A 17,997-nucleotide genomic window follows, 5' to 3' on the forward strand; every position below is an offset into this window, starting at 1 on the left:
TAAAATATTCCAACTGAATAGTAGTCTAAGATGCAACTATAGTAATTTCCAGTCAAAATGAGTTTCCTGAAGTAAGCAATGGCCAAAAATATTGAAATATTGAAGTTGTAATCCTCACTTTTCCACTGTCAAACTCCCTGTCCCACTCATCAAGGACAGTATCGTTTTTGGCATAGCGTACATCCTCTATGGCGTCTCTGCTGATGGCCGACGGATCTCCATCCCAACTGAGAACTGATGGAGGAAATCATTCAAAACCCTGTCAGTATTTCAGGTCATGGTAAGAATTAAAGCATAGGTGCTACTGAAAACTATGATTGATCTTAAAGGGTTAGTTCACCCAAAAACGAAATATCTGTCATTAGTTACTCGCCCTCATGTCGTTCCACACAGCTTCGACCAATACTGAGCCGGTTTAGATGTAAACAAGGAAGCCTGCACCGAGTATACTACGTCAACATCGTATGGCAACAGTTCAAATTGTTGAATAAAGTCATTATTTTTGTTTTGTTTTTGTGCACAAAACGTATTCTCATCGCTTCTTAATATTAAGGTTGAACAACTGTAGTCACATTGACAATGTTTGTACAACTTTCTGGATGTCAAAATGCCTATGTGTGGTTCAGATACCCTCAGATTTCATCAAAAATATCTTAGTTTGTGTTCTGAAGATGAACGAAGGTCTTACAGGTGTGAAACGACATGAGGGAAAGTAATAAAATGATAGAAATTTCATTTTTGGGTGAACTAACCCTTTAATTCATCCTAAAAACTGTCCTTCATAAGAAAAAAAGATGTATAAAAGTAAAAGCATTTAATAATTCAGCTGCCAAGTATTTCTTATTTTGTCCATCTGAACACAAAACAAGCACACTTCCATTTGAAATGCATCAAAACACAAACAAACTGTCCATTAGCATTTAAAATAAACATGTTAAGATTCAAGAATAAATCCTAACCTCTCCAATTGTCAGGAAAGCTGAGAAGTTTTGCACACAAGGTTCGGTTGACTTCTGACCGACAACTCACCCTCAGTTCCATAGGCTTTATCTGAGGAGTTCTTGAGGAGCTCCTCGACAACATCACAGCTTTTCTTGCCATCCCAGCCCTTAGGGGCGGAGCACGGGCCTTTCCTCGACACGTCCTCCTCTTCCTGATGGTTCTGCTTGCGCTTGTAGCCGTCCTGAACCTGGCTGTCCCAAACGATCACTGCAGCTGTAACAGAAAATGCCAGAAGGTTAACGTTGAAATATGATGTCAGATATTAGTACAGGCCAAGAACCCAAAAGCCACTTAGAAAGTGTTTATTTTTAAGTCCAATACAGTTCACTTTTAAAATGAACACAATCCAGCCTGAAGTAAATAGTAAAGGGTGATGGATTGATGTGCTTCAAGCTTGTCCTGACAAAAACTTTTTGCGGTGCATAAGTGTCTTTTCCACCTTTGGATTTTGTGGTGAAACATGACTTGGATGAATATATATGATCATCAAACAAAATCATCCTAGCTGTTAGAAGTAAAGACCTAATAAATCCTATAAAAAGCTTTAATAAGTGAAACTTTAGTTTCAAACCCTCATGACTATGATCTTACAGCAGCGAGTGTATTTATACCTGCATTCAGTTTACTTGGTTTCTGCATATCCGTGTTTCCCTTCGGACTAGGAGACTCGTCTCCATTGGTCTCTTGAAGCTCCTGGTGATGTTTTTCTTTATTCCTCGGCTTTTCCTCCTCTTCTCTGAAGTCTTTTTGTTTTCTCTTTTTCTTTTTCTTCTTGGTCTCTCCTAGGTCCTCTGTCTTCACGTTTGCACCTCCAACATCTTTTACAACAGCACTGGAAGAAAAACACCACCAATTTACCAGGTTAAATGAATGAAGATGTACTGTACTTAATGATATGCACATTTAAAGATATATGATATTAAACATAGGAATGTAGCAACCATTGTAATTTTTAAAATAATGGCACTGACTTAAACTACAAAATAAGTTATAATATAAAAGTTTTAAAAATGCCTTTTGCATGGATTCAAAGTTCGGTTTTGATATGTACAGCTGAACACAGCCTTTAAATTGTACTCCCAGAGTTTGACGCTTACTTTTTTTCTCCAAGCAGCACATGTGCTCATAAGTTGAAAAATTTAGGATCGCATTAAAAACTTTAGGTGCGCAATGCAAAATTTTCAAATGTGTTTTAGCTTAATAAGGGGACATAAAGAGACATTATAAGAACACAAAAAGTACACAGTTTTTAAAATATTTTTGCTTAAACCATTTTTAATAATTATATAATTATTATTTATAGTCCTACTTTAAACTGTATATAACCATGTGACGGCATCAAATTTTCATTTAACGATAATTGCTGAAGCTTTTATCATGGTAGCCTATATGATACCCTGCACTGAATTAGGTTAGAACAAAGCGTTGTCCTCCAAACAGGTTTAATAACTTTTTTCTTAAAAATAAATAGAACTCTGAACACTTAAATATACAATTAAACAACACACACAAATAACAAATAAACAAACTCACAAACAAAAAAAAAAGCATAAAGCAAACAAATGTTTCAAACAGATTAAAGTGCAAAAGAACTTTAGAGAACAATAGGTAACACTTTACATAAGGTCTCTTTAGTTAACATTAGTTAATGCATTAAGGTAGGCTAACATTAACAATAAGCAAAAGCTTGATACAGTAGTTATTTTTTAATGTTAATTAATAAGAATACAACTGTTCATTGTTAGTTTAAATTAGCTCAAGTCCTTTAATATTAGAAGTTTAAAGAGATTCTACAGCTTCTATGGTTAGATTAATGGCAAAAGCCAGGTTTACATCTAAACCGGCTCAGTATTGGTCGAAGCTGTGTGGAACGACATGAGGGCGAGTAACTAATGACAGATATTTCGTTTTTGGGTGAACTAACCCTTTAAGATCAATCATAGTTTTCAGTAGCACCTATGCTTTAATTCTTACCATGACCTGAAAGCCATAAAGATATTTAAGATTCATTTTTAAAAACAAAAACAAAAAAAAACAAAAAAACAAAAAAAATAAATACATTTGGATTTACTTGTTTAAAAGTCTTTTCAAAAGAATCAAAAAGGCAACTATGTGCATCAGATTTGTAAGTATTTTGAACTCTAGCTGCAAGTATTTTGATCTAATTTGTGTTTGATCAAATAGACTTTACATGTCTTCGACATGCACAAGTCATTTCAACTCAATTTTCCTTGTAAACACAACTCAAACACTTTGTGAAACAGAAACAATTCAACTGAGTAAGCACCAATAAAATTAGATGTAAAAATAACTGCCACAACATGCATTAGCTCCATTTCACTATTTACATTTCTGCTGTTCCATCAGCGCCACCTGCCGTCAGAGAGTGAATGTGCATTTCCATTCAGTGTGTCTCCTTCTCTCGTTCTATCATGTGCTTCTCAGTGTTATTAATTTAATTAAATAATCGCCTTTTAATGTTTTACAATCATATTAGGCTGTATCTTTGTTTTTATATAACCAAATTGAAAACCTCTTCAAATGATAAGACGTTTGTTATACCATTTTGCACAGGAGGTAAGCAGTAATTCTACTGTGACTTCTCTGCCTCACGTCAAATCAGTTATGACCAGACCAGAAGCTGATCGGACTCAAACTTTTCAGTGATCAACTTACCACTTTGAAACTGTGGCTCCATTTCTGAGCTCTTCCAGCTGCTCCACGTGTTTGTGCTTCTTTTTCTTTTTGGGGACGGGGTCTGCTGCTGGCCGGCCAACTGGAGGCACTGACTGAGGTTTGGTCTGACAATTCTCTGCTGCTTTAGATGACTCCATCTTATTTCCCTTGGCTTCTGAGATGAGGCTCCAAGTTTCTCCAAGACACCAGTCCTCATCCTGATGGGGCTCGAGATGGGACTGCACGCTCTCCCTCTGGACCTCAAGACCATCTGCCTCCTGCTCACGTTTCCTCTTCTTCTTCCTCTTCTTCTGCCTGTGTTCAGTACTTGGCTTTGGTTCTTCTGGGGGTGAGGCTTTAGGGGCGTCCTGCTCTACTTCTGAATGTCGTCGTTTTAGTTTCTTTTTCTTCTTTTTTAGCGTGGGACTGGCGAGTTCCTGGGGAAGTCCTGTAGTTGAGGCTGACGGGATTTGGCTCTGGATTGGTCTGAGTGTACGGGGCGGCTGAGGCTGAATTCCATTGGTCTGTGTGGAGAGAGCATGAGCCGGCAGCTCCAGAGTGGAGGAGGGATGTTTAAGGGGACTTGAATATTTAGGGAGGCAAGTTGAAGGTGGAGACTGCAGGTTGAACGAATGAGTTGAAAATCTGAGCAAAGGATAGAAACACTTTAATTGTTAGAAGTTGAGATGAAAGAAGTACTTTTTATTTTACTATCAACTTGTTAAATGTAACATAGGGTTAGGTATTGACACAAATTTCATGATTTGATTCAATTTCGATTCAATTCTGATTTTGAATCGACGTCGATTAATTGGCACATGTATCAGGTACAGTACATGCTAATTTTTCCAAGAAAAAAAATAAAAAAAATCTCTCAACTAATGCTGTAAACAGAATCCCACTTGGTAACATTACTATAATATTACAGTAAAAAGCAACTGATTTGAATAGGCTACTTACATTTAAATTACACAAGGATTTTTGTCTTATAATAATGTTCTAATAATAACAACTTCATGTAAATTAAGTTTCAAATGTTTTATGAAATTGAAAAGGGTTGTCAGAAAACATGAATTTATTCAAACATACATTAAATCCTGAAAACAGGTTAAGTAAAATTACGATGAATATGCGATATAATGTATATATTTCTCAAAATGCTCCTTCTAGAGTTCTATTTTCTAGCTAACTATCAAGTTTTTGGACAATAAATGTAACATTACACCATTTTATTGACGTCTTTCCACGGTTGAAACACTGATTGAGTGATTACATAAGACATGTAAGTTGTACTGTATCTTTTAACACCTTATATTCATTCATGTTTATTTCATACTATAACTAGTAATAATTGTTTTAATTTCATAATAAATTGACAATTTGAAAGCTAAGATTGTGTTTCATATCAGAAGTAACAAAGCTCAAAGTGATTTATTAGATGGGAGGCGCGACACAAAGTTTTGTTCAGCATAGACTAAATGATCGATTCTTGGCATTATGAATCAATATCAATTCTTTCCAAATGAGAATAAATTAAAGTTAAGAAATCTTTTAACCCAGCCCTAAATGTAACACTACCTATCTGTCCTTCTGCAGTACCATTACCACCAAAACATTTGGAAAATATACTGAATATACAAGTGTTGCCTGCATATCCCTTTTCATTAAAAATTAATAATTACAGTGTTTGCGTGGCAGCAGTGTGTTGATATTCCTCAAATACTCTGGTTAGGGATTTGACAAAGGGATAGATTTAAATTTTACCATTGTTTACTCAACCTCATGTCTTTACAAAACTTTATCACTTCTTTCTTGAGAGAGAAAATGACAGGCACCACAATTTTTCTCTTAAAACTCAGGTGTTCCTTGCCTAGCGGTCAAAAATGACAATTTTTTCTCTCTCAATGAAATTAATGTACTACATTTAGGTTAATGTTTTTTTATTTAATATTAAAAAAAATGAAAGAGAAAAATCACTTTTTGTATATTTAGTAGGATTAATCTATATGTATTTATACAGTGAAGACTATGCATGGTTTTACATTTGATTATTTCTGTTGATAGAGACTGTTCTGTTTTTTATTACTACCATTATTTATTTCACAATAATGTTGTATTTTTAAGTTGTACCTAAACATCTCTAAGAGAGGAAATGGAATAATGTTGCACATGATGCTTGCCAATAAACAGAGCTGTCAATTCATGATACTTTCTCTTTTTTTTTTTCTCTTTTTTTTTTTATACTTAATACACTGTTGTTAAAAATAGCTAAATAACCCCAGTGAGTTTGACTGAAGCCTTCTATTTGTTATGTAGTATTATTTATTTCAGTGATTGTATCGGCCAATACTGCTTCCAGTAAATCCCTGATTGGAGCACCCTTAAAATGCAAAGCAGCTCTGATTCAGCAAATAATTTACACACAAAACTAAAGCCTACATCTAAACTTAAAATGAACAAAACAACAGGAACAGTACGTCTCTTAACTGTCAATCAGTAAACATGACAGAAAAATAATGAATTTTTTAAAATGTACATGTTCTCAGTCTTCAATCAAAAACAACTTCCCTCCCTCTTGCAGTGACATCTCTTCTCTAATGATGTGTTTACTGGCGCAAGAGTGTTATGTCCATTCTTGATGGACAAAATCAAGCCCCAGCCTACATTTGTTCTTGTTTGAGAAGCCACTTCATTAGATATACGTCACAATAGAGAAGAAAAGTCTATTGTAACATCCGTTTCATGCTGACTTTAAATCGAATCTGCTCTAAGCTCTACATATCAGAGATAGAGTGAGAGTACCTGTGGAGCGGGTGAGTTGAGGCCTGGCTGAGAAGATCACTGGACAGATGAAGAGATGAAGGGGGCGGAGCCTCAGTGCTGCTGCTCGGGCTCTGCCGGGGACTGGCCTGCAGTTATTGACATAAATAAAAACTTTGTGGTCTAAAAAAAATATAAAATAAAAAAACATAGCCATGAAACGTGACAATGACAAAGGGACCCATATGGGGGAAGAAATCAAGACCAAACAAAAAAAGAAAAAAGAAAAAAAAAAAAAAGTAGGAAGGGGGAAGGGAAAAGAAAGTGTAGCAGAGAAGAATTAGAAATTGTTAGAAATAAAAAATAAAAAAAATAAAAGAAATATTTAAAAAGGACAGCAGTGCAGACTGCAAACCGACAAAACAGACACGAGCTGAAGAGTAAACGTATTATTATTACAGATTATTATGAGCAAAATCTCACAAAGTCTTTCAACATCTGTTCGTCTACGAGGAATGAAGTGGACAAACATGGGCAGGCAAACAAACAAGCAGTCTTGAACGCCACCAGCAGATGAAACGAGGGTGGGTTGAGCTGGCAGACTAACCTTCTTGGCGGACAGGGCGAGTCGTTTGGCGGGCGGGGGGGACATGGTGCTGACGGCCTCTGATGTGACGTTGGTGAGGGCCTGGGGTTTGAGCTTCACCACCTTCTGCTCCTCTGAGTTCACGCGGTCCATGCTCTTAGCTGGAGATGATGCAGCGTTCACACCAGACGTGTCGCCAACAGGCGCGCTCCTCGTGCCAATAGACTCCTGAGAGAGAGAGTACACAAACCACGTGATGAGATGAACATCAAACTGCGTTCACTGTACTTTCATAATGTGAATATTCAATCAATATGTAATGAGAGGAAACATCTTCAGAGGTCAACTTGAAGTTGGTATGCAGCGGAAAACGTAACTTCTGTTTATACTAGGGCTGCACGATATATCAAAATAAAATTGATATGGTAATATGGCTGTGCTTTAATTAAACATACACGCTACCACCGTTTTCAAAGTAAAGTGTGGCGTTTACACACCTGAGCTGCATGCGTGTAAGTTAACTCACTCTGAAATATTTTTATTTGCCAGAAACCCATCAAAATAAAAACCCAATTGGTTACTGTTTGAAAATGAAGAAATTAAGACATAAATATTAATATTGTAATTATATGCTTTATTTTAATTTTTAGTAATATTTTATTTCTTGATTTTTATTTAAGAGTAAAATAAAGTTTTACTACAATATAATTCTTATTTGTTTATTTTTAATTATAATCACAATAAAACCATAATTATTATTATTCTGTAGTCATATTGAATTGTAAAAAAAAAAGTGGAAAACAACATTTCTAATTCAACACTAGAAAAAAAAAATAGTATAGGATTTACTTTAAAAATTCACTCTTATTATTTAAATTTTTAAGTAGAAATACTGAAATAATATTTTCTTGTAAAATGTTTTCATGGAAATAGTTTTATTTCCATGAAGCTTTTCCTTAATCGTTCAGCCCTCAAATAATAATAAATAAATACTAAAATAATAAATAATTTTGCCATTTAAAAAGTCTTCAGAGTAAACAGTATTCTTTTCAACTTTAAAAAAAATTATTTTCTATGCAGATGCAACAATCACCCCACTCACTGTAGAATGATTAATTCTTTCCAAATACAGCTGCTATTCATGTCATCTGGTGAAACATCCTGTATTTTTTTATGGTCACAAAAAAAATAAATTAAAAATCATCACAATGTCAGTTTTTATCCAATATCGTGCAGCCCATGTCATCATACCGACTGTCAAAGTTCACTTTGCTTGACAGAATCCAGCACTTAAGCACACACTCAGGTCCATGGAGACTTACTTTCGAGTCGGAGGAGGTGTCTGCTGAGGAGCTGTCAGACAGGGATTTGAGTGAGGTAGATGATGGCAGGCCGCGGCCCTCGCTGTTGCTCCTCTTGTCGGTGTCGGGTTTGGAGAGGCCGTTGGATGGAGCGGGGGTGCTGCTGCGGGACTGAGGCTGAGGTATGGGCTTCTTCACTTTCTTAAAAGACTCCTCGATCAGTGTGGGTCCACTGGGCGGCTTGGGCAGGGCATGAGACATGCCCGTACCATTAGACATCTTCGGCGATTGGAGTCCTGAGCAGTTCCTGGCTACTGGAATACCAAGCCCTCCATCCACAGACTGGATTTTTCTCAGCTGAGCGGGATCAAGCTTCTGGAAGAGGAAAAATAAGATTTTTTTTTTTTTTTTTTAATGTCATGTTAGCATGTTAGTTGTGATGTTGTGCCAGTGGCAACAATGGTGTACTAAAAACAGGAAAGTTGAGTACAGACAACCACATTGTCAAAATGATCCCCGTTCAGATTCGTTTCAATTTTCAATTCTTTTGCTTTAAAGAAATGTTGGATTTTTGTGATTTTTTAAATAAGGTTAAAAGGATTTACAATGCAGATTTATTTTCACAAACATCTTTGTTCATATTTTCCAATAATTCTGACCAGGACTGTAAATGCATGTTTATACCATTTATAAAGTTTGTAAAAGGTTTCTTTTTATTTATTTGAGAACGTAATAAAATCCCCCTTTTTTCCACCCTCAACAACAATTTTGACCCACTGCAACTGTCTTCAGGTGCAACTTTTTTTTTTGCAGTGAATGTCAATGTAAATCTACTTGTTGTAAATTGCAAATGTGCCTACCTTTGCAACCTGTGGCGAAGACAAAGGTCCATTGAATGTGCTCTTCTTCAGCTGCTCCGGTGTCATGTTAGTTCTCCCAGAGTGCACCATGTTCTGCTTTATATTTGAAGCATCTGTATTTTTCTTTTCAGGGATCCTACAGTACAAAAGATTTAACTGTAATAATGAAGCATCTCTACTGGCTACTGAAATATGAACAGCAGATGAAAGTATAAATATTACCTCAGGTAAAAGAGGACATAGGCCTGCTGATTAAGGACAACCTTGATGTTACTGGAATGCACCATTGAGTCATTCATCTGGTACCACTGCCCATTACTGGCCTATCAAAGGATATTTGCACCAGAATGTTAACCAAAACAATTAAAATGAAAAAGACAGCACATTATCAACTTTTTCACCTGTGCGCTAGTTAATTAACAAATGTAACTAAAACGCAATATACAGTCTCTCATCCAGCTCTTTGTGTCTTCCACCAATGTTTTTTTGTTTTGTTTTTGTTGTTTTAACAGGACTTTTAATATGGTTTTCACCATATTAAAATACTGAAGTCATCTGAGGTCATTTTAGTAAAGCCAGTAGCTAGAACTGCTTTTAGTTGCAACAACTACAAAGTTCTCCTAAATTGCATTGGTATGAAAAAAGACTGCAAAAACAGCCAGTACCAGCAGTAAATGGTAGTTCTAATTATATAAATAATAAATTATAATAAATAATTATTATACAAAAGACTTGACCACTCAATGCTGCTATTAATCAAATATTCCAGATAATAGCAATAACCAATAATAGCAAGTTTTACCACAAGTAAAAAAGCAACATGGTTCTCGTAGTTTTTGGGACATGAACCAATGAACCCTTTTAACAGACTGTGATTATTTGTTTCCACAATTACTAACACCATAAACGTTATATTTCCATTGTTAAAAAAAAAGAAAACAAAATGTATAATATTATGCGGTGTTATATTACCTTAGCATTAGTTTTCAGAAATTAAAATGAGCTTATTTTAAAGTGCCTCTATTATGCGTTTTCAGATATTTTTGTTCATGCAGTGTGTAAAACAGCTCTTTGTGATTGTTAAAAGGTGCAGTATGTAATATTTTCTGTCCACTAGAGGTCGCTAGAGGCCTTTTCAAAACAAAGGCGTAGCTTGATGCCAAGTTTGAGCGCGGAATCTTGGGTCATGTGGTCTCAACAGCTGGTGGAAAATAATCGGGATAGGACTCGGGAAGAAATCATGTTCATGGATGTGATTATTAACGTTACTGTAGTATGAAGCAGAGCAGGACCGAGTTGTTGTTGGAGCTGAACGAGGCCGCTGGAGCGATTGCGAAACAAACGCCTCACGAGCAGCGGAGCTTTTATTATGACACAGTCGCCGGCGCCGATTCGGCTTTTCCGGTCATGAGTATGAGGTAACACAGCTCTGTTTATCATATTAGATACATTTGAGAGTGTTGAAAATATAATGTTACTCTGTGCGTTCGCTCGGCGGCTGCTGTGAGACACTGTTACACACTGCAGTAAGAGATCGATTTTAGAATAGCATATTAAATGCTGGATGGCTTGTGTTGATAAATGGCATGCAATTAATTTTAAAATGTATTCTATGATGGAGAAAATGCTGTATTACTGTTACTAAAAATAAAGCTGCATCTGATTATGCTATGTTAGCTACTTCACAAAATAGTGTTTTTCTCTGAGGCATGGTAAAGCATGGTACTCACAAAAAAAAAAAAAAAAAAAAAAAAAAGAAAGAAAATTAGATTTAAACAACAAGACTAAACATGTTGAGTTATATAACAACAATTAGTTTTCTGTCTATAAATATATCACAACAGATGTTCCCTCGTCTATTAAAGGTCCCGTTCTTCGTGATTTAGTTAGTGTGTAATGTTGTTGTTAGAGTATAAATAAAATCTGTAAAATGTTAAAGCTCAAAGTTCAATGCCAAGCGAGATATTCGAACGGCCAGTTTGGACTACATCCCTCTACTTCCTTCTTTAATGACGTCACTAAAACAGTTTTTGACTAACCTCCGCCCACAGGAATACACAAGAGTTGCGTTTGTAGAGTGTGTTTGTCGCCATGTCGTCGAAACGCTGTTATTTTCATCCCGCGGTCCAATTACCGGGTCTGATTCCGGCTCAAATTGATAGGGTAAAATTAAAGACATGTTTACAGTAACACTGAGCGCGTGCATCTCCACGTTATGGTAAGAGGCGTGACTTTTCCGGGCAAGATGCGCTAAACTGCTGTCGAATCACAACACAGGAACCGCTGGCACAATCAGAACTCGTTACGTATTTCTGAAGGAGGGACTTCATAGAACAAGGAAGTCATCAGCCCGTTTTTATGACAGTGGAAACAGCGGTATACAGATAAGTAAATTATGTGAAAAATACTGTGTTTTTTTACACGCGAAACATGAACACATGTTATATTGCACACTATAAACACAATCAAAGCTTCAAAAAAACACGAAAAACGTGACCTTTAAAACATGTAATATATTAAAGTGTATTTGGTGTTTCCATGGTTTCTACAAAATAAAACTGGAAACCGAGGGTAACACGGGTATGACGCAATTGACAGGCGACTCCTCACACGTCCCGGAGCCTTGGTTAAAATTGCAATTTTCTCACGATTTACAAATAGTTGGAAACATTTGGGATATTGTAAGTACTCAAGTGAACAAAATATATAACACTGGCCTAGTGGATTTTGGATATTTTATTGCAAAATTCTTACATATTGCACCTTTAAAGGTCTGCAAAGTTTCAAATTACAAATAAATGGAGTTATTGCCTCCCAAATGGAAGAACTGATGCTGAATTGCCTGAAACAGGACGACAGTAATTGCTGTCTTACTCTCTGCACGAACCTATGTAGGTTTGTTACAGATTTGCATAATGCCCACCAATGGTCTTCACTGGCTGCGTGTGAACAATGTCTACTTTGACCCTCAAACACTGTAGTCGTAGCTATAGCCTAGCACAGTTTGGTTTGTGTTGCTGACATGTCGAAAAGATGCTGTTTTTTGTGCTGCCAAAGCAAATCTTCTTTGCATGCACTTCAAAAGGATGAGGACTCGGGCTCGAATTGACATGGTGAAACTGACGTCATTGTTACTGCTCGCTGTGTATTACTGTATAGGAAGATCCGGAGCTGAAATTCAGATATGGTAATGGCCGTTTGGTTTCCAACATGCGCTGTAAGTGATAGACAAGGGCGCTTGTTGGTTTCCGCTGTAAAACGTGGCTTTTCTGACAAATAATATTTAGTTTTTTTTTTTGTTTTTTTTTTAAGTGCAGTTTATCGGTTTTTGCTAATTAATTCTTCAATTGGTAGTGTAGGGCCCTATGATTTCTGTGATGCAAAAAACACAGACGGAATCACGGAATCCAGTCATAAAAACGGAATTTAGTAGAGATGCACCAATGAATCAGCCAATAATCGGTATTGGCCGATAAAAGCCGATTGGCCAATTGTTTAAAAACTGCCGATGATAAAGGCCGATTATATCCTGTCAATCAAAAGAGAGCGGAAAGATGTGTTCAGACTGCAACTCATACATACTGTGTGTGAACAAAATCACTCGTGGTGAATTTTAACGCATTAACAGTTAAAAAAAATAGTTTTCTGACCCCAGATCTGCGTTTTTTTCTCAACATCTAATATTTTGCAGCGCCTCCCATCCAATAATCGCAAAAGATTTGTGCTTTATTACTTCTGATAAGAATAAAAGTTTCAATTTTCAAATTCTGTCTATTTTATTATGAAATTCAAACAATAAATGGTGTTTTGAGGCTCTTAAATGTGACATGTCAGATCGTTGTAATGCCTCAGTTCAGGCAGCAGCTCGGAGCACGAGTCTTTTCTTCCTCTTCAATACAAGTTATATCTCGAAAAACATGAACATCAAAAGGTATGTTGAAATATATTGTACAACTTAACAGAATGTATCATGTCTCATGTAATCACTTTATTTGTGTTTCAACTGTGGAAAGATGTCAATAAAACAGCTTGTGAACAATGTGTCACATGTCACTTTTACCTCAGGAATGTTTTCCAATGTTCACAGTTCCTTAGCTATCTACAGTATATTTATATAAAAAAAAAAAAAAAACACCAGAGAGGAGCTTATTTACTGTTAATTATATGTTTGTGCAAATTTGCCATGAAGACAAGTGCTTATGAAAACTACCTTATGTGATACTAAGTTTTATACATTTTAGTTATTTGAGTGTAATTATTATATCTGAAAATAAACAGCAGCTGAATATAATACCTCTGCTGTTAATTGTAACCTCTAATATTGTAGTGTACCAAATGAGAGGGCTCCCTGTATAGTTTGCAACATTATTTGGGAGAAATTTAGTATTGGTGCATCTCTAGAATTTAGTATATAATGCGTAATGTCACGGAATTTGTCAAATTTTTGATGAATAAAAAGCAGCTCAGTACACTTAAAGGTGCCCTCGAATGAAAAATTGAATTTATCATGGCATAGTTAAATAACAAGAGTTCAGTACATGGAAATGACATACAGTGAGTCTCAAACTCCATTGTTTCCTTCTTCTTATATAAATTTCATTTGTTTAAAAGACCTCTGAAGAACAGGCGAATCTCAACATAACACCGACTGTTACATAACAGTCGGGATCATTAATATGTATGACCCCAATATTTGCATATGCCAGCTCATGTTCCCAACATTATGAAAGGCATTAGACAAGGACAGCCAGTATTAACGTCTGGATGTGCACAACCAAATCATTAGACTAGGTAAGCAAGCAAGAACAACAGCGAAAAATGGCAGATGGAGCAATAATAACTGACATGATCCATGATAACATGATATTTTTAGTGATATTTGTAAACTGTCTTTCTAAATGTTTCATTAGCATGTTGCTAATGTACTGTTAAATGTGGTTAAAGTTACCATCGTTTATTACTGTATTCACGGAGACAAGAGCCGTCGCCATTTTCATTTTTAAACACTTGCAGTCTGTATAATGCATAAACACAACTTCATTATTTATAAATCTCTCCAACAGTGTAGCATTAGCCGTTAGCCACAGAGCACTATCAAACTCATTCAAAATCAGAAGTAAACAATATAACAGTATACAATACTCACATAATCCGACGCATGCATGACAAACACTTTGTAAAGATCCATTTTGAGGGTTATATTAGCTGTGTAAACTTTGTTAAGGCACTGTTTAAGGCAAGCGCGAGCTCTGTGGGCGGAGAGCACGGGATTTAAAGGGGCCACAGCATAAATCGGCGTGTTTATAATGATGCCCCAAAATAGGCAATTAAAAAAATTAATTTAAAAAAATCTATTGGGTATTTTGAGCTGAAACTTCACAGACACATTCAGGGGACACCTTAGACTTATATTACATCTTTTAAAAACATAATCTAGGGCACCTTTAAATCAAATTGCGATAAAGACTAGTGTCTGTGAATATTAAAGTGCAAATAGACTATTTAAAAATGAATCCTGCATGTCTGTGTGCCTCTGAAATGAATGACATGGCAGCACGGTTTCATTTACCTCACGCACAAAGAAGAACACAAAGAAGCACATGCAACGCTCGCTGTATTTTCATCCTCTGTCGCCTCACTATATGAGGAAATGAATGCACGAAATTCATCTCCCGAGCCGCTCTGAAAGTCACTTCATCAGCATTTAACCGCTTCATTTGAAAAAAATATCATAAACACAGAGAAACTCATAGAATTTAGTTTCTCTTCTACAGTAAAATTTAGATTAATTTTATAATAAATTATTAAAACTATCTTTTTAAGGAATAATCTTAGTTTTTCTTCCATGTTTTAATTTTAACAGTAAAGCTCTGTTGTACAGCACATTGTTTGACAAAAAAAAAAAAAAAAAAAAAAAAAAAAAAAAGTTTAATTTCTTTATTAAAAGATAAATTAAATGGTATGCGTTCATTGCATTCAAATTAAAATACGGAACAGAATTTGAGGGAAAAAAAACATTTCATAAAAACACTTTTTAATTAATAAATTTAGTTTTTTTTAAGATTTCAATTAATTAGACATGCTTTTTGATTATATATAAATGTAATTAAACCATTAAAATGGAATCCAGAAAAGTTAAAACAGAATTTGAGAGGGGGGAATTTAAAAAAAAAAAAAATTATATATATATATATATATATATATATATATATGATTAAAATGGAGTTAAAAAAAAAAAAATTTGGGCCCTAGTAGTGAAATATTTTAATCAGGTATTATATCGAAGTCATAATTTTGGTATAGTGACAACACTAGAGCAGAGTAGACCAATCACAGCAGACTGGGACATCTGACCAGAGCAGAGCAGAGCAGGCTCTTGCAAAGGAGTTTAGAGAAACCAAATCCTTTATTAAACCATTTCAAACACTGTGACATGAGAAGTGACGCTGTAATTATGAGTACATTAACGTTTTTTTGTCCTTGGATGCATGTAAACCTATTGTAGGAGACCTTCACAAAAAAAGGGAACCAGCATAATAAGGGCACTTTAAAAAACAAAATCTGAAATGATTAAATAAGCAGGTTTTATTTAAAAGCCATACTACATGGCACTCACCTTGACATAGCAGTAGTAGTGTCCAGCATGGCAGCTGTAGCCCGAGTGCACAAGCACAGCATAGAGGCCGTACATGACAGGATCTCCAGTGCTCTGGGACATGTATGGACGAATGTTCAGGAACTCTGGGTAGCCGACATCCTACCAGAAAACCATCAATCAGTGGGTTGATCACAGACTAAAGGCCCGTTTGCGTGGCAGTGGCGTGTGTAGGCTGATACCTTGGTAATTTTCCCTCCACTGAAGTTGGCGAATCGTTTAAGTGACAGTGTCAGCACATTTGATGTTCTGTGAACTGTGAACCGCTTAGAAGCTGGAACTTTCTTCTTACATCTAAGGCAAGAAAAGAAACAACTAATGCTGAACAGAGTCTCCAGAGATGCAAATGTGTTCTGAGTGGTTGCTTACCGGATCAAGAGCTTGACTGGCCTACACGAATATATGTTTTGTTGGTATTGTATATAAACTTTTAAGAAAGATTGGTGTACAACTCACTTGGCACACATGTAGGCATTCTCGCCACTCAAAACATCAGGCTTGACAAATAGTTCCAGAGCGCGTACGATGTTGGCCGCTTGCTGAAATAGAAAGTGAGAGAGAGTTAATGTTATTCAGAGGAGATTTCAGCCCGGGACAACATACATTCATCAGCCTGACATGGCTGAGCCATAGGGCTTTGAAAAACAGAATCTCACCCGAATCTCCAGAGCGATGTCCAGGTATGGGTCATAGGTATCTGACACACTTTTACAAACAGAACACTTCACTGCAAAAACAGAAAGGAAAATAAAGACACTGATTAATGCCTTGTACGCTACTGTTGGAAAGTTTGGGAAAATGGTTTTCGGCATTGATAAGAATAAGAAATGCTTCTTGAGCAGCAAATAGGCATCATGGGATGATTTCTGAAGGATCATGTGACTCTAAAGACTATCCATCCAATCAGACTGGGTGACACAGCTAAAATATCTCAATTATATCCTAATGCATTTTTATTATTGTTGATTTTGCCTGTTTTTTTTTTTTTTTTAGCCAACAAAATCACCACATCTTTGAAGCTTAATGCATCATGGTTAGCCTCTAAATTGATGGTGTTTGTGCTCACCTCTTGACCTCAAATAACCCCCAAAAATCTGGTGGACCAGCGTGGTGGCCTGTGTCTGTCTGTCCAGTCTGTGAACAAAAGAGCGTGTTACTCCTCTGATACAGTAACACAAACGCTGAGGGTTTCACTAACAAACACTTTGTGGTCTTACTTGGGATATCCGTTCAAACAAGCTTTCTGCATGGCATCGATGGTGTAACGCAGAAACTCATGAGCATCCTCTTGGCTCCCAAACCGAAAATGGCGAGCAATTTCTGAAGGGTTAAATAAATAAATAAATATAAAAATCTGGTTATGTCAGAGGATAATTGAAGAAAGGGAGCAAGAAAAAGAACAGAAACGACACTCCCAGGAGTATCTGGGAAAACAGTTTTATGACTCAACACTTAGTCACAGGCTGCCACAGTAGTCATCAGCAGCACTTCCTGTAATGTGCAAGTCATACCTAAGCTTAAAAAGCCATTTGGAAAGGTTTCATGTTTGTTTGAACAAACTTGGGTCGGCCAGTAGAGGAAGCTCTTACTTTTCAGATCTCGGATGAACGATACAGGTTTGATGGCATTGCCCGTGTTGGCAAAGGCTTGGATGATGTGGTTCTGCATTACGCAAATCATGCAGAATCCAGATTGGTGACCTGAAGGAGACAAAAGAGGGATTTTACATCAGCAATCACGGTGAATTCCAGACAGGAAACATCCTACGGGACAAACAAGCTTTTATTTAAAACCAATTATACTCTAAACCACTGGTTCTCAACCAGGGGCTTGGAACACTTCCAAGAGGGGTGGCTTCAGGTGATTTAAAAATGGACAAAACTAGCTAAAAACCATTTTTATTATTTCAATTGGTTCTTTCAACAACTGTCATTTCTTTTTTTTTTCTTTAAAGGTCCAGGGCACAGTCTTGGGAAATGTGGTTACTGTGTATGAGGGAATGTTAAAAGTGTGATTACCAGGCATCGAAAAGTCATGGAAATTTCTGGAACGAGTATGAATTTTCTAGTCATGTCAAGCTCTAAAATATTTAATTGGGCAAAAACTGGTTTATGTGAGAATAAAATAAACAGCTTATCCCATCATCACAAACAACTG

The 17,997-nt window shown here is 36.2% G+C and overlaps 2 protein-coding genes across 3 annotated transcripts in view; one reads left to right on the forward strand and one right to left on the reverse strand.

Annotated features, from left to right (window-relative positions):
* The window catches only part of LOC125280859 (gastrula zinc finger protein XlCGF57.1-like), a 1,316,469-nt gene that overhangs the window by 81,068 nt on the left and 1,217,404 nt on the right, over positions 1–17,997 (forward strand). The gene's annotated exons all lie outside the window — the stretch shown is intronic.
* Positions 1–17,997, reverse strand: part of usp36 (ubiquitin specific peptidase 36) — a 35,168-nt gene that overhangs the window by 4,774 nt on the left and 12,397 nt on the right. The window contains exons 4-19 of one of the 2 annotated variants that reach the window (XM_048151981.1): positions 17,430–17,540; positions 17,058–17,160; positions 16,907–16,974; positions 16,497–16,567; positions 16,297–16,379; positions 16,023–16,134; positions 15,802–15,942; positions 9,408–9,508; positions 9,186–9,321; positions 8,347–8,700; positions 7,046–7,252; positions 6,481–6,587; positions 3,679–4,323; positions 1,614–1,834; positions 1,030–1,215; positions 119–234 (exon numbers count right to left, since the gene is read on the reverse strand). In XM_048151981.1, the coding sequence (XP_048007938.1) occupies positions 119–234; positions 1,030–1,215; positions 1,614–1,834; positions 3,679–4,323; positions 6,481–6,587; positions 7,046–7,252; positions 8,347–8,700; positions 9,186–9,321; positions 9,408–9,508; positions 15,802–15,942; positions 16,023–16,134; positions 16,297–16,379; positions 16,497–16,567; positions 16,907–16,974; positions 17,058–17,160; positions 17,430–17,540 (2,762 nt within the window). Of the gene's footprint in view, positions 1–118; positions 235–959; positions 1,216–1,613; positions 1,835–3,678; positions 4,324–6,480; positions 6,588–7,045; positions 7,253–8,346; positions 8,701–9,185; positions 9,322–9,407; positions 9,509–15,801; positions 15,943–16,022; positions 16,135–16,296; positions 16,380–16,496; positions 16,568–16,906; positions 16,975–17,057; positions 17,161–17,429; positions 17,541–17,997 lie in introns of those variants that run through there. The other variant, XM_048151990.1, reaches the window with a different exon arrangement.

The sequence above is a fragment of the Megalobrama amblycephala genome, linkage group LG1 (assembly GCF_018812025.1).
Source record: "Megalobrama amblycephala isolate DHTTF-2021 linkage group LG1, ASM1881202v1, whole genome shotgun sequence".
NCBI lineage: Eukaryota > Metazoa > Chordata > Actinopteri > Cypriniformes > Xenocyprididae > Megalobrama > Megalobrama amblycephala.